This window comes from Eriocheir sinensis, chromosome 26, assembly GCF_024679095.1.
Source record: "Eriocheir sinensis breed Jianghai 21 chromosome 26, ASM2467909v1, whole genome shotgun sequence".
NCBI classification, from domain to species: domain Eukaryota; kingdom Metazoa; phylum Arthropoda; class Malacostraca; order Decapoda; family Varunidae; genus Eriocheir; species Eriocheir sinensis.
This window is the reverse complement of record NC_066534.1, coordinates 16,057,435-16,083,585: the sequence shown is the minus strand read 5'-3', so window position 1 is coordinate 16,083,585 and position 26,151 is coordinate 16,057,435. Positions and strand designations below refer to the sequence as shown.

The window sequence follows — 26,151 nt, the reverse complement described above, 5'->3', positions numbered from 1 at the left end:
GTTTTGTCTCGTCTCGGCTCGTCTCGTCTCGTTTTGTCTCGTCTCGGCTCGTCTCGGCTCGGCTCGTCTCGGCTCGGCTCGTCTCGGCTCGGCTCTTCGCCTTGGCTCATCCTTTCCAATACGGTTTGCTCGTAATGCGGTGACGACTAAAATAACCGGCTGGCGTGTGTCGCAACGGCCGGTAATGTGTTAGTTAATGACAGCTGACCAAGGCCTCTCTCTCTCTCTCTCTCTCTCTCTCTCTCTCTCTCTCTCTCTCTCTGCCTGTTTTCATTTTTTTCTTTCTTTCCTTCTTTCCTTCTCTCTCAATCACACACACACACACACACACACACACACACACACACACACATAATCAGTATCACCGTAGACTAATAAGTATTACCATATAAAAAAAAACACGACGTACCTGTCTGTTTTTCTTATTAGTAACATCAAAATCTCAACGCAAAACAGGACGTGAGAGATATATTGACTTCTTCTATTAATGAAAAAAAAATCTATATCAACATTTTTTTTGCGTCTTCTGAGTTGGTGGAAAGAGAGAAAGGGAAGAGCAAGGAGGAGGAGGAGGAGGAGGAGGGGCCGAAGGTTGAGCAATGGCCAAAACTTGCACTGATTATTACTTTTTTTTTTTTGTCTGCGTGTGAGGGACGCCGCGCCAGACCTGCCCTTCGCCTCTCCCGCTCTCCCTCATAAAGCACACCGCGGTGACGCCCTCGGCCTTGGGGTACCGGGCGGCCAACACTCCTCCGCGCGCCCCGTGCTGAAGGGAGTGAGAAGGACGGGAATGCATGTGTTGGCCCTTGAGTATATAGTGACGGGTGGGCACTATAGTAAAACAATGCTCTCTCTCTCTCTCTCTCTCTCTCTCTCTCTCTCTCTCTCTCTCTCTCTCTCTCTCTCTCTGTCTATCTGTCTATATCTATCTATTTTCATATTTTTCTCACACACACAAGGTATCAATAGTTAACTGTCTATCTGTCTATATCTATCTATTTTCATCTTTTTCTCACACACACAGAAGATATCAATACTTAACTGCACTTATAAATAAAATTACTCATTCTCCTCTTCGCGTCCTCCATCCCATTCCCTCTCACCAGTATGGCACCGCGTGGATGAGTATATACTGAAATTAAATAGCTCTCTCTATATCTATCTTTCTATTTTTATCTTTCTCTCTCACACACAATATTACATTAGTCCATTTCACTTGCTCTCCTGCCTCCTTTTCTCCATCAACTATTCACTCTTCTATCTCTTTACCTCTCACACAAGATCTCAATACTTCGCTTCATTTGCTCTCCTTCCACCTCTTCGCAACCTCAAATTTACTCTATCTTTTTACCTCTCTCACTCACGTTTGTAATACTTCGCTTCACTTGCTCTCCTTCCTCCTCCTCTTCGCAACCCTCCGCTCACTCCCTCTCTATCTTTATTTGTCTCTCTCATAGTCTTTAATATACTTTGTTTCACTTGCTTTCCTTCTCTTCGCATCCCCTCTCATCCCCCACCAACTCCCTCTCCCTCCCTCTCATCCCCCACCCACTCCCTCTTCCTCTCATCCCCCACCCACTCCCTCTTCCTCTCATTCCCTACCCTCTCCCTTTCCCTCCCTCTCATCCCCCACCAACTCCCTCTTCCTCTCATTCCCTACCCTCTCCCTTTCCCTCCCTCTCATCCCCCATCCACTCCCTCTTCCTCTCATCCCCTACCCACACTCCCTCTCTCCCCCTCCCATCCCCCTTCAGAAAAGCGCAGTGGCGGGCTCTTTGGCGGGGTCGGGGCGGAGATGAGCCACGACCCGGTAAAAGTAAGCTATTAGCGGAGCGGCGGACAGGGCGATGGACGGCGGACGTGCGTGGTGTTCCGAGATTAGTGTGTGTGTGTGTGTGTGTGTGTGTGTGTGTGTACCATCGTTCGTGCGTTTGACCAGACAGATACACACACACACAGAGGCGCTACACCCACCCTTTGGGGCCTGTGTGCCACTTGCTACTCATCGTGTGTGTGTGTGTGTGTGTGTGTGTGGCCTTCACCTCTACGTCCATCCCTCGCCTCTACAACAGTTATTCTCGCCTGCAGTTTTGCCTCTCTCTCTCTCTCTCTCTCTCTCTCTCTCTCTCTCCTAACTACCCATTCTCTCATTTTTTTTTCCTCTCTCGTTATCTCCTCGTATATTCCTGCATAGTTCCTCTTCTTCCCTTCTTATCTTCTCTGCTTCCTTCCTCCTCTACTCCCTCTTATCTTCCCTTCTTCCCACCATTTTTATTTCGCTTCCCATTCCCCCTTCTCTCCCCTGACTCCCTCCCTCTCCCTCTCTCTCCTCTTTGCACATTCTCTCCCTCTCTCTTCCCTGTCTCTCCCCTCACCTCCTCTTTCTCTCCCTCTCACATTCTCTCCCTCCTTCCCTCTTTCTCCTCTCCCCTCTGTCTCTCCCCTTACGCCCCCTTTTCTGCACCTCTCCAATCCCCCTTCTCGACCCGGCTCCCCTCACCCCCACTCCCCCTCTCGACCCCGGCTTCCCTTACTCCCTCTTTCTCCCCCTTAATACATTCCCACACCTCGGGTTATGACCACCACCAGCACCTCCGCCTCGCTACGGGTCAGAATTACCAACGAGGGTGTCTCTGGGGGTGGTCTGGTCACGGCCGGGCTGTACGTGTTGTGTGTGTGTGTGTGTGTGTGTGTGTGTAAGGGGAGGAGAGAGAAGGGAGGGAGGGAAGGATTGAGGAGGAAAAGAAACGCAGAGAGGAGAGGAGAAGAAAGATGGGGAGAATAGAGAAGGGAGGATAACAGAGGAGAGGAGAGGAGAGAAGGGAATATAAGGGAGAGGAGAGAAAAGGAGAGGAGGGGAGGGGAAAGCAATGTGTGTGTGTGTGTGTGTGTGTAGGTTTTAGTCAAGCTCGCATCTCTTATCTTATCACGTCTTATCAAATAGTCCCTTAAACTTGTGTGTATAAACTTATTTGCTTTTACGTAGGATTTCATTTAGCAAGGCATTCCTCCTTCCATCCATTGTTAAGTGTGTGTGTGTGTGTGTGTGTGTGTGTGTGTGTGTGTGTGTGTGTGTACCTCGTAAACTCTATACAAGGCAGGTATAAGGCAAACGAGGAGGGGGTATGCATGTGTTAAAACGAAAGGGTTGGAGGAGTAATGAAGGGTGACGAAAGGGAGGAAAGAGAGGGAGAGGGGAAGAGAGGAGAGAGAGGAGAGAAATGGGAAAGAGCACCGAGAGGAAGGGAGAGGGAATAAGGAAAAGGGAGATAAGAGAGTAGAGGAAAGGAGAAAAAAAAAGAGATGAAAGACAAGGAGAGGAGAGGAAATGCATGAAAGAGGAGGAGGTAAAAGGGGAGAGAAGAGAGAGTAGGAAAAGAGGAAAGGAGATAAAAGAAGAGAGGAAAGACAAGGAGAGAAGAGGAGAAGAGAGGAGAGGAAATGCATGAAAGAGGAGGAGGTAGAAGGGGAGAGAAGAGAGAGTAGGAAAAGAGGAGAGGAGGAAAATAAGGAGAGAATGAAAATGGAGAGAAGAGGGAAGGGTATACAAAGAGAAGGAGGAGGAGGAGGTAGATAAAAAGAAGAACAGAATATGAACGGAGAGTTGAGAAAGCAAAATAAAGAAAAGAAGAATAAAAGAAATAGAAGTGTGAAAAGAAAACGAGAAAAGAAAGAAAAAGATGGAGAAAGAGAAATTGGGATAAAATCAAATAAAAAGAAAAATAGGAAAGGAAATAAAATACGATGAGAAATATAACTAAAAGAAAGGAAGGCGAAAAATGAAAAAAAAAGAGAAAAAGAGAAAATGGGAATAGAAGATATATTAAGATTACAAAGGAGAAAATATGATAATTGCAAAATCGTGAGAAGGTGGAGGAGGAGGAGGAGGTGGAGGAGGAGAGGATGGAAGAGGGGATGAAAGAAGAAGTAGGGGAGGAGGAGGAGGAGGAGGAGGAGAAGGAGGAGGAGGAGGAGGAGTAACGGGGGTAGGGGAACGGACTGAGAACGAAGTGAAAGTCTGCATTTGAATATGAAGTAATCGCTGACTTGGTAACACCTGCTTTGCCTTCCCCCCTCCACCCCCCCTCACCCTTCACCACCACCACCACCACCACTATGTACCACTAAAACCACCACCACCACTAGCTACTTCTACCACTCCTATAACTACCATCAACGTTGCTTCTACGAGTATACCACCACCACCACCACCATCACTACCACTAACACCACCACCACTACCACCACCACCACCACTAACATCACCACCACCACCATCGCCACTAACAACAACTACCATTAGCTACCTCTTATTACTACCATCAAAGTCGTCTCTACCACCATCACCACTACCACTACCACCATTGCTAACCACCACCACTATCACCATTAACACCAGTTTCTTCTACTACCACAACCACTTATAGCACCAACACCATCATTATAATTCGAATATCCCCTTTACTACCACCATAAGTACCTTCACCACAATCACCACAACCACCATCACCACCATCCCATCTATTTCCACCATGACCACCTTCACCGATACGTTCATATACCACCACCACCATCACCACCACCACTAATGGGACGCTTCAACACCACCCACCTCACGTTCTCTCCGCGCCGTTCACTCCGATCACGTGTCAGGCATTAATTCTCTTAAGTGTACGAGTTATTGAAAATGGAGGTTGTTGTTGTTTTTGTTGCTGTTGGTGGTGGTGGTGGGGGTGGTGTGGTGGTGTTGGGGGGGGTATTGGTGGGGGAAGGGGCCTTCTTTCTTTCTTCTCTCTTTCTTTCTTTCTTTCTTTCTTTCTTCTTTTATTCATGTTATTCTTGTTCTTTTTCTTTTCTTCTTTTTCTTCTTCTTCTTCTTTTTCTACTTATTCTTCATAGTAGTTTTAGAGGTGATGATGATTGAATTGATGGTGACGGTGGTGATGACGATGGTGGTGATGGTGGATTGATGAAAGTGGCAGCTGTGGTGGTGATGTTTAATGGTGACGATAGTGGTGGTGGTGATGGTGGTGAGTAGTAGTGAGTTTTGATAGTGGTGGTGATGGTAGTGAGAATGGTCGTGATGATGGTGGTAGTAAGGGGAGTGGTAGTGATGAAAATAGTGGTAGCTGGGTTGGTTGTGGTGGTGGTAGTGGTGGTGGTGGTGGTGATAGGGATGTTGATGGTGATGTAAATATTTCTTAAAGACTTTCCCCTCATCCCCTGACACACACACACACACACACACACACACACACACACACACACACGTTGCAACACACCCTTCTCTTAATGTATTTTTGGTTAGGCAAAAAAAAAAAAATGTGACGTAGAGAAGAGCGAGAATTTCCTGCATTACTCTCTCTCTCTCTCTCTCTCTCTCTCTCTCTCTCTCTCTCTCTCTCTCTCTCTCTCTCTCTCTCTCTCTCTCTCTCTCTCTCTCTCTCTCTCTCTCTCTCTCTCTCTCTCTCTCTCTCTCTCTCTCTCTCTCTCTCTCTCTCTCTCTCTCTCTCTCTCTCTCTCTCTCTCTCTCTCTCTCTCTCTCTCTCTCTCTCTCTCTCTCTCTCTCTCTCTCAAGAGAGAGAGAGAGAGAGAGAGAGAGAGTTTATTTTTTTTACGTTCGGCCTATAGCAGCTCTGTCTGTATGTGTGTGTGTGTGTGTGTGTGTGTGTGTGTGTGTGTGTGTGTGTGTGTGTGTGTGTGTGTGTGTGTGTGTGTGTGATCAAGGAAAATACTGATATAGCACTTAAATCTTTTCCTTCTTTTTTTCTTGTTTGTAATCGCCTCGTCATTTTCAAAACTGTGCATCACCTTCCATCCCCCCCTCGGCCTTCCTTCTCCTTCCCTTCCTCCTCTCTCCCTCGGTCTTTACCTTCCTCCTCTTCTCTCTTCCTCTCTTTCTACTTTCATTTCCTCCTCCTTACCTTCTTCCTTCTCTCAATGCCTCCTCATCTCCTTCACTCCTTATCTCCTCCTATTCAACTTAATATCCACTAGAGTTGAAATGCAACGTTTTGGAGCCTTCTCATTAATGTAAAATCACTTACCTAGTCTGGACCATGGGGTTTGTGTGGTCTGATTTTCTATGTAAATCTATGTAAATCTATGTACACCCCCCCCCCCCCTTCCCCCCTGTCCTTCACACTTCACGGGCAAAGAGACTCAAGGCTCGGCGTAATTATTCAGTCTCTTTACTGTGTGTGTGTGTGTGTGTGTGTGTGTGTGTGTGTGTGTGTGTGTGTGTGTGTGTGTGTGTGTGTGTGTGTGTGTGTGTGTGTGTGTGTGTGTGTGTGAAGGAGGGCCACTTGAGCTTCCACTTATGGCCCGCTTTTTTTATATATATATTTTTTGTATTTGTTGTTTTATTGTTAATGTTTTTCTTTGGGGGGGTTGTTTGCTTTTGTTCTTTTTCGTCCTTTTTTTCATCCTTTTGTTTTGTTTTTTTCATCCTTTTGTTTTTTTTCATCCTTTTGTTTTTTTTCATCCTTTAGTTTTTTTCATCCTTTTTTTTTTTCATCCTTTTGTTTTTTTTCATCCTTTTGTTTTGTTTTTTTCATCCTTTTGTTTTTTTTCATCCTTTTGTTTTTTCTCATCCTTTTTTTTCTCCTGCCTGTCTTCCTTCCTTCCTTCCTTCCTTCCTTTAAATACCGTTGGCCGGGTCTTATTTCTTTTTCTCTTACTTGCAACTCCATAAGCGCGTTCTTACCTTATCCTATTTGTATGCGCAGATGTCACAAGAGGTCACGAACTTCAAACACTGCCCAGCGCCGTCTATGTGCGTCAGTGTATCTAACGACCGCTCTTTCTTTTCTTTGCTCTTGTTTTCTTCCTTAACGCAGCGTCACACCAGGGCAAGCGCGCGCCAAGGGTACGTCAATAACACTTCATATTTGCTTACGTGAAGGCTGCTTACATCAGGCGAAGGCGACGTGAAGGGGAAGTGGAGAGTCATCCGCTTTTGGCAGCCTCAACTTGGAAAAGAACTCGAGGTGCAGAGATGATGCCAATTGTGTATTCTTCCCACCGCGGGGCTTTTGCGATTGTTGGGTCTCCACTGCATGATAAGGGTAACTATTATTATAAGGATGAAAGCATAAGATGGACTCCGGGATAGAACTGGATGTGTATTGAACCCAACTCATTCCTTATTGCCACAGGGCTTTTCCCATTGCCGAGTCTCCACCATGACGAGGCTGCATGATACACGTTTCTATTATCATCAGGATGGAAACTTATGATTGAATGCATGATAGGATTGGGAATGTGAAGAACCCCCCTCGATCCTTATTGCCACAGGGCTTTTCCTAGTGCTGAGTCTCCACCATGACGAGGCTGCATGATAAGCTTACCTTTTATTATCAGGATGGAAACTTAGGATGGACAGCGTGATAGGATTGGAGAAGTAAAGAACCCCCCTCGATCCTTATTGCCACAGGGCTTTTCCAATGGCCGAGTCTCCACCATGACGAGGCTGCATGATAAGCGTTTCTATTAATATCAGGATGGAAACTTATGATTGAATGCATGATAGGATTGGAGAAGTAAAGAACCCCACTCGATCCTTATTACCAGAGGGATTTTCCTATGGCCGAGTCTCCACCATGACGAGGCTGCATGATAAACGTTTATATTAATATCAGGATGGAAACTTATGATTGAATGCGTGATAGGATTGGAGAAGTAAAGAACCCCACTTGATCCTTATTGCCACAGGGCTTTTCCAATGGCCGAGTCTCCACCATGACGAGGCTGCATGATAAGCTTACCTTTTATTATCAGGATGGAAACTTAGGATGGACAGCGTGATAGGATTGGAGAAGTAAAGAACCCCCCTCGATCCTTATTGCCACAGGGATTTTCCTAGTGCTGAGTCTCCACCATGACGAGGCTGCATGATAAACGTTTCTATTAATATCAGGATGGAAACTTATGATTGAATGCATGATAAGATTGGAGAAGTAAAGAACCCCACTCGATCCTTATTGCCACAGGGATTTTCCTATGGCCGAGTCTCCACCATGACGAGGCTGCATGATAAACGTTTCTATTAATATCAGGATGGAAACTTATGATTGAATGCATGATAAGATTGGAGAAGTAAAGAACCCCACTCGATCCTTATTGCCACAGGATTTTCCTATGGCCGAGTCTCCACCATGACGAGGCTGCATGATAAACGTTTCTATTAATATCAGGATGGAAACTTATGATTGAATGCATGATAAGATTGGAGAAGTAAAGAACCCCACTCGATCCTTATTACCACAGGGATTTTCCTAGTGCTGAGTCTCCACCATGACGAGGCTGCATGATAAACGTTTCTATTAATATCAGGATGGAAACCTAAGATTGACTGCGTGATAGGATTGGGAATGTGAAGAACCCCCTTCGATCCTTATTGCCACAGGGCTTTTCCAATGGCCGAGTCTCCACCATGACGAGGCTGCATGATAAGCGTTTCTATTAATATCAGGATGGAAACTTATGATTGAATGCATGATAGGGTTGAATAAATAAAGAACCCCACTCGATCCATATTGCCACAGGGATTTTCCTAGTGCTGAGTCTCCACCATGACGAGGCTGCATGATAAACGTTTCTATTAATATCAGGATGGAAACTTATGATTGAATGCATGATAGGATTGGAGAAGTAAAGAACCCCACTCGATCCTTATTACCAGAGGGATTTTCCTATGGCCGAGTCTCCATCATGACGAGGCTGCATGATGAGCGTTACGAATATTATCATGGTGGAAACTTTGGATGGACAGCGTGATAGGATTGGAGGTGTACTGAACCCCCCTCGATCCTTATTAATAAAACAAATAACTACAAGGCTTTTCCTATTGCTAAATCTTTACCATGACTAGGCTGCATGATAAACGTAACTATAATATTACCAGGATGAAGCTCAAGATGGACAGCGTGATAGAATTAAAGGTGTATACAACCATCCTCGATCCTTTCTACCGTAGTTCTTTTGTTATCGCTGAGTCTCCACCATGACGAGGCTGCATGTTGAGCGTTACTATTATTATCAGCATGGAAACTTAAGATGGACTAAGTAGTAGAATTGGAGGTGTATTGAACCCTACTCGATTCCTTCTGGCGCAGGTTTTCTCTATCTTAGTCTATAGATTAGGGTTTCGATCCTCTTTGAGTCTCTCCCGCGTTACAGAACCGATTGAGAAGCGAAACTATAATATAACGTTAACCAATTCAAGATACTAGACATCAAGAAGACAGTATGATATAAGAAATTAGGTCTTTACTTCTGCATGGCTTCTTATCCTTGCCAAGTCTCCACTATTACAAGCCTGAATGATAAACTTAACTCTTTGTATAAGGAAGAAGGTTTGAAAAAATGGACCTCACGATGGCATTGGGAGTGTATATATTGATGCTAACTTATTCCTTATACTCTTAGGTCCTCATCTTTATTCTCCCATTCAAGTCTCCTTCCTTTCTCTTTCTCCCTTCCTTAAGAACATAAGAACATAAGAACATAAGAACGCAGGAGTCTGCAAGAGGCCGGCAGGCCTGTACGAGGCAGCTCCTTTGACCCTAAGCTCCCGTGTATCTAACCCCACCTAATATCGCTGTCCATGAATTTATCTAGTCTATTTTTGAATGTGACAATTGTATTGGCACTCACCACATGACTGCTAAGCCTATTCCACTCATCCACCACCCTGTTAGTAAACCAATTTTTGCCTATGTCCCTGTTGAATCTGAATTTATCCAGTTTAAACCCGTTACTTCGTGTCCTACCCGGTTCTCTTACTAACAAAACCTTATGAATGTCTCCCTTATTAAAGCCCTTCATCCATTTATAAACCTCGATCATGTCTCCACGCACCCTTCCTTTCTAGAGAATGCAAGTTTAACTGTTGAGTTCTTTCCTCGTATGGCAAGTTTCAACCCCTGAATCATCTTAGTCATCCTCCTCTGCACCGATTCTAACATTTTGATATCCATTCTATAGTAGGGTGACAGAACTGAACCGCATAGTCAAGATGAGGTCTAACTAATGCTAAATATAGTTTGAGGAAGACTTCTGGCTTCTGTTGCTTACGCCCTTGAAATAAATCCCAGTACCTATTAGCTCGATTTCTAGCTTGAATGCATTGTGCCCTTGGACGGAGATCAGAGCTCACTAAGACCCTAAATCCCTCTCGCACCCAGACCTACTTATGAGAGTGTCATTTACAATAGTTATGTGAGGGGTTGTTCCTACCTACACCAGAATACTGCACTTCCTACATTGAACTCCATCTTCCATTTATCCGCCCAGTCATATAATCTGTTGAGTTCACCTTGGAGAATACTAGCGTCCTGATCCGACTCAATTACTCTACCGATCTTGGTATCATCTGCAAATTTACTAACATCACTACTAATTCCTGTGTCTAAGTCATTGATATAAATAATAAACAAAAGTGGACCTAATACCGAACCTTGTGGGACCCCACTCGTAACACATCCCCAGTCAGATCTTTTTACCATTGATTTGCACCTTTTTCCTTCCTCTTCCTAAAAGCCTTGACCCAGTTCAAAATTCTTCTATTATTCCATCTTATTCTCCCCATCCATCCCATTACTCTTCATTCCTTTTTTCCTGCCTTCCTTCCTTCCTTCCTTCCTTCCTCTCTGCTTTGCTACTCTCTATTTCCTTTTTTTCCTCCATCCTTCCTTCCTTCCTTTCTTTCTTACTTTCTTTCTTTCTTTCTTTCTTTCTTCCTTCCCTCCTTTCTTTCTTTCTTTCTTTCTTTCTTTCTTCCTTCCTTCCTCCCTCTGTCCTTTCTCCTTGTTTCTCTCTCTTTCCTTTCTTCCCTCCTTCTTCCTTCCTTCCTTCCCTCCTTTCTTTCTTTCTTTCTTTCTTTCTTTCTTCCTTCCTCCCTTTCTCCTTTCTCCTTGTTTCTCTCTCTTTCCTTTCTTCCCTCCTTCTTTCCTTCTTCCTTCTTTCCTTCACTCCCTCCTTCCTTCCACCCATCCATCCCTCCTTCATTTCTTTATCTCCTTCTTTCTTTGGCTCTTTCCTCCTTCGTTTCCCCTCCCCTGCTCCTCCGTCAGTCAGTCAGTCAGTCAGTCAGTCAGTCACCACTCCACCCAACACCTGCCAGCCTAACCAAGCCGTTCCGAGCAGTGACTTTGTGCAATTAACGAGCTGCTACGTGTGTCTCGGTCAGAGGAGGAGGAGGAGGAGGAGGAGGAGGAGAAAGAGGATGGAGGGAGGAGAACTGGAATTTCCCGCCACAAACGTGATGGAAAATGCCTGAGGGAGTAAATAAATGAGAGAAAAGGATAAATAGATAGAGAGAGAGAAGAATGTAAAGATAGATAGATAGAAAGAGAGAGGGAGAGAGAATAAAAAATGTCGGTGACGCAAGAGGGAACAATATGAAATAATAATGATAATAATAATAATAATAATAATAATAATAATAATAATAATAATAATAATAATAATAATAATAATTTGTCAGTCCACACACACACACACACACACACACACACACACACACACACACACACACACACACACACACACACACACACACACACACACACACACACACACACACACACACACACACACATCATGAAGAGGAGAAGAAGAGTAACAAGAAGAAGATCAAGAACAAAAAGAACAAGAACAAGAGAAGAACAAAAAGAAGAAGAAGACGAGGAAGAAGAAGAAGAAGAAGAAGAAGAAGAAGAAGAAGAAGAAGAAGAAGAAGAAGAAGAAGAAGAAGAAGAAGAAGAAGAAGAAGAAGAAGAAGAATGAGGGAAGAAGAAACACGGAAGCACGGAAAGGCAGGCAACAGAAAGTCTATTATTGGCTCATGACGAGGTTGCCCGCTCTGGTGAATTTTAATGCCGGCAGAGCGGATGAAAGTGCTTCGGTATTCAGTTCAGAACAAAAAAAGAATAATAATAAGAAAAAAAAATGAAAAATACAAAAAAAAAGTGAAAGAAAAAGGAAAAAAACGAGGAAAAAGGACGAGGAGAAGAAAGGGATGGAAGGAAAAAGAGGAAAAAGAAGAAAAGAAAAGAAAAGGAAAATAAAGAGGAAAAAGGACGAGGAGAAGAAAGGGAATGGAGGAGAAAGAGGAAAAAAAGAAGAAAAAGTAAAAGAAGAGGAAAAAAACGAGGAAAAAGGATAAAGAGAGAAAGGGAAGGAAGGAGAAAGAGAAAAAAAAGTAAAAAAAAAAAAAAACCCGGGGAAACAGGAGGAGGAGGAGGAAGGGAAGGGAGGAAGAAGAGGAGGAAGAGGAGGGTGATGAACTAACTAACTTGGGGGGGCAGCTTATCTTCCGTCATGGGGGGGAGGGGGGAGAGGGGGGGAGGAAGGGGGGGAGGGGGGAGGGGGGTGGGGAGTGGGGGGGGTTGAGCGCCCTTCCCCGTCACTCACGCCTATACACAGCCTTCAGGCAGCCCCGACAGCCACTCAGCCCCCCCCCTCCCCCCGCGCGCTCTCTCGGCAGACTTGTTGCCTCATCATTTTCCCTCTTACGTCACGCCCAGCCACTCTCTCTCTCTCTCTCTCTCTCTCTCTCTCTCTCTCTCTCTCTCTCTCTCTCTCTCTCTCTCTCTCTCTCTCTCTCTCTCTCTCTCTCTCTCTCTCTCTCTCTCTCTCTCTCTCTCTACTTTTCTTTCTTTTTCTTTTTTCTTTGTCTATTTGTCTTTCTTTTTATTTATTTTCTTTCTTTGTTTCCTCTTTTCTTTCTCTCTCTCTCTCTCTCTCTCTCTCTCTCTCTCTCTCTCTCTCTCTCTCTCTCTCTCTCTCTCTCTCTCTCTCTCTCTCTCTCTCTCTCTCTCTCTCTCTCTCTCTCTCTCTCTCTCTCTCTCTCTCTCTCTCTCTCTCTCTCTCTCTCTCTCTCTCTCTCTCTCTCTCTCATCGTTACCCTGTTGATTTTGTTCCGGAAATTCCTGCTTCTCCTCCTCCTCCTTCTCTTCTTTCTTCCCTCTTTCTCCTCCTGTACTTCCCCTCCTCCTCCTCCTCCTCCTATTTCTCATTCTTTTCGTTTTTCCCTTCTATTCCTCCTCCTTTTCCTACTTCTTCTTCTTTTTCTTAGTCTTCTTCTTCTTCTTCTTCTTCTTCTTCTTCTTCTTCTTCTTCTTCTTGTTCTTCTTCTTGTTCTTCTTGTTCTTCTTCTTCTTCTTCTTCTTCTTCTTCTTCTTCTTCTTCTTCTTCTTCTTCTTCTTCTTTCTCTTCTTCTTCTTCTTGGTCTTGTTTTTGTTTTTGTTTTACTTTTTTCTTGTTCTTCTTTCCTCCGTCGTGTCTTCTTCTTTTCCTACTTTTTTTTCTTTTTTCTTATTTTTTTTTATTCTTGTTCTTGTTCTTTTTTCTTTCTTTCTTTCTTCTTCTTCATCCTTTCTTTTTTCTTTTTCATTCTTTCTTTCTTTCTTTCTTTCTTCTTCTTCTTCTTCTTCTTCTTCTTCTTCTTCTTCTTCTTCTTCTTCTTCCCTCTTATTCTTATTCTTTTTCTTTTATGTGTATTCCTCTTCTGTTAACTCTCCTCCTCCTCCTCCTCCTCCTCCTCCTCCTCCTCCTTGATCGTCGTAAGGGTCACCTTTTCTGTCAATCATGGAACTGAAGGAGGAAAAGAATTCGTTGAGAGATGACATGAAGGTTATGGTCTGAAGAGTGGCAATTATTATTATTATTATTATTATTATTATTATTGTTGTTGTTGTTGTTGTTGTTGTTGTTGTTGTTGTTGTTGTTGTTGTTGTTGTTGTTGTGATTCTTAGTAGAGCTGTCTTATCATCATCATCATCATCATCATCATCATTATCATCATCTTCACTATTGTTGTTTTATTTAATGGTGGTGGTGGAGCTTTCTCTCTCTCTCTCTCTCTCTCTCTCTCTCTCTCCTCCCTCCCTCTCCCCTCTCCTTGGCTTCGTAAGGGAGGGTTGGTGGTGGCAGTCCGGATTTATTTATGGAAAGTCCTCAAGGGTTGTGAATCCCTTACTATTTTTTACAATAAGTGCGTCACGCCACCGGCTTAACCCAGTGCATATACTCGTCGCTCTGCCCCAAAGAAGTGAGCGGAGGAAGGCCCCAAAAAGTAAGCAGAAGGATGTCAGAAATTTAAAGAGAACCCGAAACTTTCCTACTGACGGAACTAAAAGGAATGTAAGTGTGATGTTTCGAGACCCACGACTTACTTAGACAATACATTTTAACCCCTGCAAGCACCAGCAAAACTAGACAGAAGAATGACAGAAGAGAAAGAGAACTCAAAACTTTCCTACTGACTGAAAATCTCATCTCACGGAACTAAAAGGAATGTAAGTGTGATGTTTCGAGACCCACGACTTACTTAGACAATACATTTTAACCCCTGCAAGCACCAGCAAAACTAGACAGAAGGATGCCAGAAGAGAAAGAGAACTCCAAACTTTCCTACTGACTGAAAATCTCATCTCACGGAACGAAAAAAATGTCGGTGTGATGTTTCGAGACCCACGACTTACTTAGACAATACATTTTAACCCCTGCAAGCACCAGAAAAAGTAGACAGAAGGATGACAGAAGAGAAAGAGAACTCCAAACTTTCCTACAGACTGAAAATCTCATCTCACGGAACTAAAAGGAATGTAAGTGTGATGTTACGAGACTCAGTACAGACTCAGGACACTACATATAAACCGCTGCTCTGAAATATAGTAGCAAGAGGAAAGCACCAACAAAAATAGACAGAAGGTTGACAGAAAATAAAGAGAACCCGAAACTTTATTACAATCTTAAAATCCCATCTCAAGAAACAAACAACAACAACAAAAAAAAAACCAGAAGAATACCAGAAGAAATGAGAGTCCAAAACTTTACTACTGACTTAAAACCTCATCTCAAGGACTTCCTCCACCAAAAAAAAAAAGCAAGCTAAATTCAGCGTGCTTCTTATTTTTGTGGGTGAACCAGTTTTGTTGCCAACCAGTCAGCCAGTCAGCGGGGGGAGGGGGGGGGGGGCTAAGGCTTCTATTGTTGTCCGGGTTCTCTGTTGTTAGCGTGGATTCCTTAAGCAGGAAAACGTTTATAATTGTAACTTTTTTTAACTATTTATTTGGTATTTTTTTTCCTATTTCCGGTGGTGAAATTTTGGGGGTGTTCCCAGACGCCCCAAGATCCTGGTGATGCGCCCCTTCAAATAGCTAAGCCTTTCTCTCTCTCTCTCTCTCTCTCTCTCTCTCTCTCTCTCTCTCTCTCTCTCTCTCTCTCTCTCTCTCTCTCTCTCTCTCTCTCTCTCTCTCTCTCTCTCTCTCTCTCTCTCTCTCTCTCTCTCTCTCTCTCTCTCTCTCTCTCTCTCTCTCTCTCTCTCTCTCTCTCTCTCTCTCTCTCTCTCTCTCTCTCTCTCTCTCTCTCATATTAATTCCCACCAACCAGGAAAAAAAAAGCTGCGAGTGGAAAATTTGCAGGAAAATGAAGGACAATCAACACAAAGACTTCTCCTCACACTCTTTTCAGACAGTATCTCTTTTTTTGTTCCCTTTTATTCCTCGGCTTAATTATATTATATAGAGTACTTCGGGATTCTAATTTCAAAAGTGCGTACGAATTAGCGAACGCACCATAACCATAATATTGTTTTTAGTATTGTCCTAACTACTATACTATTCTTATACTACTGTCTATTCCCTTCCTTCGTCCCCTTTTGCCACTTCCTTTTCATCTACGGTCTATTCCACCGGTGCTGTGTGGCTGTTGGCTTGAGTCTGGTTAGAAATACTCAGAAATCTAAATTAAGTTCTCGTACGTATCGGCTCGCTCATATAATTCCTCAGTCACGTCTCACACAAGGAACAGCAGCGTGCATAGGACAGACCAGCTACCCCTCCGCCCACTGTGACCTTGAATTGGCCTTATAAGCGTCACCTAACTCGTATGGTACCTGATTTAAGCCAGGCGTAGTGTCAATCCTTCTGCTCGTGTATAACAAACCACCCAGCGAGGCCTCGATGATTAGTGGTGAGCTCTGGTGGTCAGGAATCTTCGCTAGTTTATGATGGACAAGTCCCCTAAAGATGGCGTCCCGAGACATACAGCAAAGGTTGTGCGGTGTTATGTGCGGGTAAGCCACAGGTACCGTTCTTCCCTCCAGCCCAAGAAGCCTCAAGTGGTCAGGAGTCCTTCGGTAGTTTTTGCGAAGCGTCCCCTCGAGATGGCTCCTGTGATATACGGTAAAGATTGTGTGGTGTTGAATACCATTATGTTAGGGTAAGACACGCACCGTCCTTTCATTCAAGGAAAGTCTTTCGGTAGCGTGTGTTAACTAAGTCCCTCCCAGATGGACGCCCCTGATGCAAGGCAAACATTGTGAGGTGCTCCCGGACCTAAGCGGGGGCGGCTCCACGCCTTACACGATGCCAAGGTCACTGAGCGTGTTGGCTAATCACTCGGTTCAGATGCTCGCCTGGTGTGGCGGCGAGGCTGTGAGTAAGGCGTGAAGCTTTCCAGGAATGTGTGTTGACTCAGCGACTCGACCCTCACACCACAGAACAGGGTTATGAAAACTCTTGATGTGTGTAGCGTTGAATGTGTGGGGACAGTGTAGGAGAGGAATGAACGCGGATGAATTAGCTCGCATTACTTTCATCAGCAAGCAGCAGGTGCCCGGCAGCCACCGCGGGGTGTGGCAGCGTGGTCTTCGGCGAGGTGCTCACAAATGACTGTTAGTGTTTTCACTCAACAATTATTTTCAGCCAAACATTCCCTAGAAAGTAGGTTTCAGGAAAACAAATTTCCCTGCCGCGGCTGGTTTCTTCTCTCCCTCTCACCTGTCCCTGGGAGCCTCGGGGACCAGGTGTGATGCCACACTTTCCACGTGGGACCTTTATTGGCGGCTTGGCAACTCGCTACCTGACACTCGCCGACTCGCGTTTCCCGTTCCGTTCAGTGTAGCTCAGGCTCTGGCTGGATGTGGATGTTGTTGCTCGCAGTTTCTCTTCCGTTCTGCCATTACTCGAGCTGAGGCCTCTCTGGGCTAAGGAAATAAGGTCCCCATGTATGGCATACGGTGGATAGTGCTAGGAGTGTACCTTCTGAGTGGATGGAGTGCCCGCGGAAGAGGAGGTAAGCTGCCCACTGTTTTAATTCTTGTATTGATGTGGAAGAAGTAGGTTAAAGCTCGAGTCCATTCACTCCACATCTGCTGCCGCCTCTGCGTCAGGCTCGCGGCCTTGCGCCCCACACGCCTCGCCATCACCTGCCTTGGTGCCCGGCTGGCGGGCTGCTCCTCGGCCCCGGCACCTCACTAGTCCACTTTACCTGCCCCACCACGGCAGCGAGGGCCCGCCCTCGCTGCCTACCTGATACACTACAAAAAAAAGTGAAACTTCATTGCTCCCGAGACTCCGCGAGGGGTGGGTGGGAGAGATTTCATCGCTGCCTTATAAAATGATCTTTGGACTTTGCATGATAGATGAGTGTTCAGTCTAGTTAAGATAGTGATGGATGGCAATGTTGCATGAGCTTAATGGAGGCAGTCTTGTTTTCCTACTCTGCTTCTATTGCCACAAGACAGTATTCGTGAGTACATATCGACCCATTTCTGGTAATATAGCACCCTAATCTCGGCGATGAGGGAAGATTGTCAGTGTGTGGGAGAGGCCGCGGCTCACTAGCCCTACGCGCGTCTTGTGGTGACAGGCCAACAGTATTTGTCTGGCGCGATGGTTGTTGACTCAACGGAACTGTTACTCGCGGCCTTGGCGGGGCACTGGTGGAGGCGGGGGGGGCGGGGGAGGGAGTGCGCACGCTTTTTCTTATGCTGTCACCGTTTCACTCCACGTCTGAAGCCAAGCGGAGCCGTGATCTGTAAAGCCTGTAGTATGTGTTATGATGTCTGCATTTGACAGGCAGGAGCGGGGACTGGCGCTTTTTTTTCTATCCCTCGTGTATAATATTATAGTGCTTATGTGAAAGACCTGTGAAAAAATAGCGGCGCCTTTGTTTTTATTTTGTTTATTTACTGTCGTCGTTTCACAGATCCTCTCTAAAGCTCTTTTATTTGGAGGACGGCAGTTATTGTGTTGAAATTGTCAGTCTAGATTTAAGCACGTTAAGTTCTGAGCCTTGTTTGAAATAGTCCGTCTAGGTTTAACCCGTCCGCTGCGATTGGCACGGACTTCGCCTTCACTGGTAGCCTGGTAACATATGCTCCCAGGTCCTTCTGTGCCTCTGTGGTGGGTAGTGGAGTGTTTCCCATGTGGTATTGGTGTGCTGGATATCCCCTCCCAAGATGCATGACCTCACATTTTTCTTCACTAAACTGGAGCAGCCACTTTTTGTTCCACTTCTGTAGCTTGGTGATGTCTTCTTGTAGGAAATCTGCATCCAAGGAGTTGAGCACGTCGAGTTCAGAGCCTTGTTTGAAATAGTCCGTCTAGGTATAAGCTCGTTGCGTTCAGAGCCACCTTTTCCATTTGTATCTTTTCCATATCATTATCTTACCACAACTCTTTGAAGCCGAGGAAGTGTGTCATTTGCAAGACTTCAATTACTGTGATGCGACTGTGTGATTGTAACGAGCACAGAGCCCTTGCCACGTTCTTCCGTTCATATCTTGTTATTCACCAGTGCCAAATTATTCTTAAAAGCCAGGCATAATCAAAACAAACATATATTTAGACAAGAAAACCCCATAATATCTTGGTTTTCAATCATTTTTAGCTTCTTTTAATACTTAAGAATGGTAGATTAAAAGTTTATCTTACTTCTCCATCCATTATTTTCATTCCAGACTCGAAAATAAAAGAAAAATCGATGAAAATAAGAAATATGGGAAAGTCGTCCGCTGTTTCTGGTTTTCCAACGGGGCGATCGATTAAATATGATGTTTTTTATTATTTCATTTCCGATTCAGCCATCGTGACAAAATTATCAGCAGCGGTATATGCAAGTTCAGCTTCCTTCCTATTACAAGGGTAGGGCGGTGATGCTGTCGAGTCAGTCAGGCAGTTTAGCGAATACGAATATTTTGATTGCAATTATTTCAAATACAATCATTTCTATGTTGGCGAAAACGATTTAGATAGCAATTATTTCCATGTAGTATCTTTGTGTCTAAACCAAAAGAAGCTGAACACAGAAGCAAAGTTTTCCCGTAATACAATGGTTAAAATCAATTATATATCTTGTGAACCCATAGATAGATACTGTATTAGATTGCTTGCAAGGAGAGAAATAGATAGATACTGTATTATATTGCTTGCAAGAAGAGAAATAGATAGATACTGTATTAGATTGCTTGCAAGGAGAGAACCAAGAGACCCTGCCGTGATATATATATAGGACAGCGCGTTGAGACAAAGACCAGTGTTAGAGCGTCTATATACATAACTAGAAAGAGATGCTGAGACTTAAGTAAATATCTCCAGGGAACAATAAGTGTTTGGAGGCCGAGATATACATGTGGGGAATAACTGAATAGATGGTGCCGAGATATGTTGGGACGCCTACATGCACAGCTAGGTAAGAGACGGTACTGAGTGAATCTGTCGAGGTTATAACAAGTGTTTGAGCGCAGATATATACGTGTGGGAATAACAAGGGAGGGTATCAGTACACTCTCCTCCCGAAATTGACCTCTCTTTCGGCCACCTCTTTTGATTCTTTTTATAGGAGCAGCGAGTAGCGTTTTTTTTTATTATTGTTTCCTTTTTTTGTGCCCTTGAGCTGTCTCCTTTGTTGTAAAAAAAAAGTGTTAGTCAGATAAAGCGGAAACAAATGACAGCGCGCCGATTTGTATGTGAGTAAATAAATAAGAAATGCTGGAGTAATACATCAGTTAGTTAAGGCGACAGTGATGGAACGCCTATAGCACCAATCTACGAGGGTTTTGAGGCAGGTTGGTGAGGCGGAAAGGAGTGTTACAACGTCTGCATAACTCGATAAAGGTGTTGCAATATTGAGTGAGGGTGTTGCAATACTGAGCGAGTCTGCCAAGGCTATAATATGTGTATGGACGCCGTGATATACGTGTGGGAATAGCCGAGAAGATGCTGCAATGATGTGTTAGTCAGATGAGGCGAAAACAAGTGACGAGCGCCGATTTGTATGCAAGTAAATAAATAGGAGATGGAAGCGTAATACATCAGTCAGTTAAGGCGACAAATAGTGCTAGAACGCCTATACCTCTTATCTACGAGGGTGGCGAGGCAGATTAGGGAGGCAAAAAGAAGCGTTACAGACCCGATATCTATGCAAGTTAATAGATAAAGAGATGCTAGGGCAATACATCAGTTAATTAATGCGACAGTGCTAGAACGCCTATACCACTTATCTACGAGGGTGGCGAGGCAGGTTAGGGAGGCAAAAAGAAGCGTTACAGACCCGATATCTATGCAGGTAAACAGATAAAGAGATGCTGGCGTAATAGATCAGTCAGTTAAGCCGACAAATAGTGCTAGACCGCCCCAGTTATCTATCTACGAGGGTGGTGAGTCAGGTTGGTGAGGCAAAAAGAAGCGTTACAGACCCGATATCTATGCAAGTAAGTAGATAAAGAGATGCTGGCGTAATAGATCAGTCAGTTAAGCCGACAAATAGTGCTAGACCGCCCCAGTTATCTATCTACGAGGGTGGTGAGTCAGGTTGGTGAGGCAAAAAGTAGTGTTACAGACCCGATATCTATGCAAGTAAGTAGATAAAGAGATGCTGGCGTAATAGATCAGTCAGTTAAGCCGACAAATAGTGCTAGACCGCCCCTGTTATCTATCTACGAGGAGGGTGGTCAGGCTGGTGAGGCAAAAAGGAGTGTTACAGCCCTGCCCATACACCTATCTACGAGGAGGGTGGTGAGTCAGGCTGGTGAGGCAAAAAGGAGTGTCAGAACGTCTGTTTACGAGGAATCGACTTCGGAGGTCAAGCGTGCTGGGGGGAAAGTGAATCTTGCGGTTAACTTTCCCCGCAAGATAAACCGCATCAGCCTGCGCAAACAAATACTGGGGAGATGCGGCGCGATGACTCACTCCGTAATGGCAAATAAACAAGCGCTGCAGGTTATTAACTTATCACGAAGCACGGCGGGAGGCGCGGCGGCGTTGTTGTGGTCGCGTTTTCCTGGTGATTATCGTATTAACCACATATCGTATCTATCATTTTTATGCCTCAAACTCTCGTACCTACACAAGTAACGTGAGAAAATCAAAGTTAGCGCTAAAACTGTTGAATATTGATGTTTTTCGTTTTTTGTTATAGTTATCGTCCTGGAACACCTTTACGAGTGCACTAGGAAGCAATAAATGAGACTGGCCGTGATGACTCAACCTGTTCAGACGGAAATAAGAGGGTTGTCGGTGTTCTGAGTATTCTTGTTATCATCATTTTTGTTTTTATTTCTCTTCTTAGTATTTTTGTTCTTATTTTCGTTTTTATTCTCATTTTTCTTTTTCCTGTTATTATTGTTCTTGTTCTTCTCCTCCTTGTTTTTATTCTCATTTTTCTCGTTCCTGTTATTATTGTTCTTCTTCTTCTTCTTCTTGTTTTTATTCTCATTTTTCTCGTTCCTGTTATTATTGTTCTTGTTCTTCTTCTTCTTGTTTTTATTCTCATTTTTCTTGTTCCTGTTATTCCTGTTCTTGTTCTTCTTCTTGTTCTTCTTCTCATTTTTCTTATTCTATTATTCCTGTTCTTCTTCTTCTTCTTCTTCTTGTTCTTTTTCTCCTTTTTCTTGTTCCTATTATTCCTGTTCTTCTTCTTCTTCTCCTTGTTCTTTTTCTCATCATTATTGTTCTTATGTCATTCTTATTGTTCTAGATCCTATACTTATTGTACTAGTTCTTACCCTCATTATTCTGTCTCTCATTCTTCCTCTCATTCTTGTTATTATTCTTCCTACTCTTATCCTTATCATTAGTGAGATCCATTAAAGGTTATCACGAAGAAATAAAAACAAATGATAGAGACCCAAACAAAGTCCCCTTGATGCAAAGACATAAATATAAGAATGTGATCGTAATGAGAGAAATATAAGAAAGTGTGACAATAACAATACTTTCCTTGAGCCTAATCGGTGGCCTTGTTGGTACAGGGATGCCGCCCCTTCCAGGAGAACCATTTGTCTTCAGTTTTTACCTTCCTCTACTTTCTTCCTCCTTGCTTTTATCTCCCTTCTCTCCCTCCTTCAGTCTTAATCTCCCTTTCCTTTTTGATTCCTTACGTTATCTTCTCCTTTCTTTAGCCTTTCTCCTTTCTTCTTCCTTAACTTTATCCTCCTTCTCTCCCTCCTTCAATCTTAATCTCACTTTCCTTTCTGATTCCTTATGTTATCTTCTCCTTTCTCCTTTCTTTCTCCTTTCTTCTTTCTTAACTTTATCCTCCTTCTCTCCCTCCTTCAATCTTCATCTCCCTTTCCTTTCTGATTCCTTATGTTATCTTCTCCTTTCTCCTTTTTTTCTCCTTTCTCCTTTCTTTTTCCTTAACTTTATCTCCCTTCTCTCCCTTCTTCAATCTTCATCTTCCTTTCCTTTCTTATTCCTTATGTTATCTTCTCCTTTCTCCTTTTTTTCTCCTTTCTCCTTCCTTTTTCCTTAACTTTATCTCCCTTCTCTCCCTTCTTCAATCTTCATCTCCCTTTCCTTTCTTATTCCTTACGTTATCTTCTTTTTCCTTTCTTCTTCCTTAACTTTATCCTCCTTCCCTCCCTCCTACAATCTCCTTTCTTATTCCTTACGTTATCTTCTCCTTACTCCTTTTTACCTTTCTCCTTCTTCCTTAACTTTATCCTCCTCGTCCCTTTCCCCCCTTAAAAACACGTACGGAGAATAACATTGAAGGAAACTGCCGGAAATGAGTCCGTCTGGAGGCGAAAGTGTGTTGATTCACTTTTCCTGGAGCATGTAATCGTCCTCCGCGTCGTCGTTGTTGTTGTTGTCCTTGTTGTGGTGGTGGTGGTGCGGGTCGTTGTTGTCGTTCTCGTTGTTGCTGTTGTTGTTGTTATGGTAGTGGTGGCCTGGCTGGGAGAAATCTCAAGCCACCTGTGACATCAAGACCAAGATCAAGTGGTGGTGGTGGTGGTGGTGCGGGGAGGTCTATTGTAGAGAGCAGTCGTTTACCAGAGTGACCACGAGAAGCTGCAAGGAACGAGGGGTCTAAGGTTGGTAATGTCAAACGCTTCCACCAACTACATTCAATGGCCCAAAAAAGAGATCAGTCGAGTCCTAATGAGTGCTGTATCAGGTTCACGGTACGGAAGAAAGGTCAAACTATCACCAGGGTCATAAAACTACCCCTGGAAATGCCTGCAACTCCTACGAAAGCCCTTGTCAAATGTGTGCTTGGACGCCGAAATGTCTTAAAATGTCCCAAAGTCTGTAGGACCCCAAACGAGGGAATGTTGTGGTTCAGTGTTTTCCCGCAGCACAATCGGTGGCGTTGTTGTGGTGTGCGATGGAGGGCAAAAGAAGAAGAGGAGGAGGCTGCCAGAACTGGACGGGGTCGAGTCGAGGCGAAGTGGCGTGGCGTGGGAGGAGGAGGAGGAGGAGGAGGTGGTGGTGGTGGTGGTGGTCTCGCTCTCACTTTCGTTGACTTCTCTTCACTCTCACTTTGCACCGCCCTCCCCTTCCTCCCTTCCCCCTTCCTCTTTCCCTACTTACTCTGTTTTTCATGAGGGGAAGGAGGAGGAGGAGGAGGTGGTGGTGGTGGTGGTCTCGCTCTCACTTTCGTTGACTTCTCTTCACTCTCACTTTGCACCGCCCTCCCCTTCCTCCCTTCCCTTCCTCTTTCCCTACTTACTCTGTTTTTCATGAGGGGAAGGAGGAGGAGGAGGAGGAGGAGGAGGTGGTGGTGGTGGTGGTTTCGCTCTCACTTTCGTTGACTTCTCTTCACTCTCACTTTGCACCGCCCTCCCCTTCCTCCCTTCCCCCTTCCTCTTTCCCTACTTACTCTGTTTTTCATGAGGGGAAGGAGGAGGAGGAGGAGGGGGAGACGCTACACTTCCACTAGCTCAAACATTTCAACTGGCTCATCACTTTCGCTTCCCCCTCACTCTTCCTCCTCCTCTCTTCCCCCCCTTCTCGCACGTTATACTTTCCTGGTGTTTTTCTTTGATGATGATGATTAGGAGGAGGAGGAGGAGGGGAAGCAAGGCCGCCTACAAGGAAGACTGTTAGATAGACGGTTGACACACGCAGAAAGAAAGACAGACAGATAGACCGGAAGGAAACAAGGAGGGAAGGAATGAATGAAAGAAAGAAGGAAAGTAGAAAGAAAGAAAGGAATGAAAGAAAGAGGGAGGGAAGAAACGAACCGAGAACCGAGGAAGGAAAAGAAGGGGCAGATTGTTACTTACCTCTTTATAGTTTCAAAGTAGCCATCACATATTCAGCTCTCGTCATCTCTACCCTTCCGTACTTACTATTTATTTACGGAGGAGAAGGAGGAAGAAGAGGAAAACGGAGAGCATGTTCTACGCATAGGGACTCTTAAGGGGGGTCTATCCTCTATGGGTAAGGAGACGAGCAGCCACAGCCACAGAGATCTCGGAGGGTGATTGACGGTGGTGGGGGCGGAGGCTGGCGGGGCGCTGAAGCAGATTGATCGTTTATGCTTCGGTGCGGAAAAGAAGGATTGGGGAGGAGGGGAGAGAGGAGAGGGTTAGGGCATGCTACTGAATGCCTTGTTGACGTGGGATGATGGTGATGTTGATGGCAATAAGGAGGATCGGGAGGAGGATCAAGAGGAGGACGTGGAGGATTGTAATAACCTTGATGCTGATAAGTCGTAGGCGTAATAGAAGTATAAGAAGGAGGAGGATTAGAAGAAGTAGAAGCAGAAACGGTACAAGAAGAAGCAGTAGAAGGAGGAGGAGGAGGATTAGAAGAAGTAGCAGCAGAAACAATACAAGAAGAAGCAGTAGAAGAAGAAACAGTAGAAGAAGAAGAAGAAGGAGTAGGAAGATGATTATGAGATGTACAGTAATAACCTTAATAATAATAAATAATACAGTAGTAGTAGTAGTAGTAGTAGTAGTAGTAGGAGTAAGACCTCTAACAATAAGGAATGGCTCACAAATCATCCATAATATCACCCACAAATACATTCCACATTCTGATAAGAGCCGCGCGTCATTGGCTCACAAATCTCTCTGACCTAGAACCGTCCCATCTTCGTCCCTTCTCCTCCCTTCTCCTCAACCTTTACGTCTGTTTCCCAAGCCGCCACCCTTCCCTTCCCTCCCTCCCTCCATCATCAAGCCTCCCACGCCATTGATGAACAGCCTTGGGAACATATGCTTACGTAACTAACTTGAAATACTCCATCTGCTTCCTTTCTCCACTTCCATCACATCTGTTTTACTTTGATCTGCTATATTTTCCATCAAGCTTCCACCCTTCCCTCCCTCCATCCATCGTCATCCCACGCCATTGATGAACAGCCTTGGGAACATATGCTTACGTAACAAACTTGAAATACTCCATCTGCTTCCTTTCTCCACTTCCATCACACCCTCGTTTCGTTATTCATCTGCTATCTTCTCCGTCTTTAGTCCGTCTATGTAATTATTGAAATGCTTAAGGACATTTCACATCCCCGTCCATCTCCAAGCTAAGATCTGATTGCTACTAACTTATCTCTACCTTCTGCACAATCGTTTCTCTTTCCATCTGCTATCCTGTCCCTCATTAGTCCGTCTAGGCATTTACTGAAATGCCTTGGGGACATTTCACATCATTGCTCAACTCCAAGCATTGATCTGACTACTCCTAACTCCACTTATCTTTACCTTCTGCACAATCGTTTCTCTTTCCATCTGCTATCTTGTCCCCCATTTGTCCGTCTAGGCATTTAATGAACTGCCTTGGGGACATTTCACATCATTGGTCAACTCCAAGCATTTATCTGATTGCCACTAACTTCAATATCTCAACCTCTTTCTTCTCTACCTCCTTTTCATCCTTCTTTCTTTCCCTTGCTGTCATGTTTTCTCCTCCATCATTCTTCCTACGTCATTGTTAAACAGCCTTGGAACATTTCACATCCCTGCCCATCGAGTATCCATGCGACTAATAGCAACTTCTATATCTCTACCTCGTTCTTCTCTTCCCCCTTTTCATGCTTCTTTCTTTCCCTTGCTGTCATGTTCTTTCTCATCGCCTCACCCACGTCATTGTTAAACAGCCTCGAGATCACACACCC

At 44.4% G+C, this 26,151-nt stretch overlaps 1 protein-coding gene across 3 annotated transcripts in view; it reads left to right on the top strand.

Annotated features, from left to right (window-relative positions):
* The window catches only part of LOC127003819 (dual oxidase-like), a 138,542-nt gene that overhangs the window by 571 nt on the left and 111,820 nt on the right, over positions 1 to 26,151 (top strand). For 2 of the 3 annotated variants that reach the window (XR_007757415.1, XM_050870878.1), the window contains exon 1: positions 16,896 to 17,085. The exons of the other annotated variant lie outside the window; for it this stretch is intronic. Coding sequence is in view for 1 of the 2 variants with exons in the window: in XM_050870878.1 (XP_050726835.1) it covers positions 17,016 to 17,085 (70 nt within the window). In the remaining variant the exon portion in view is untranslated. Of the gene's footprint in view, positions 1 to 16,895; positions 17,086 to 26,151 lie in introns of those variants that run through there. 3 annotated transcript variants of the gene reach the window in all.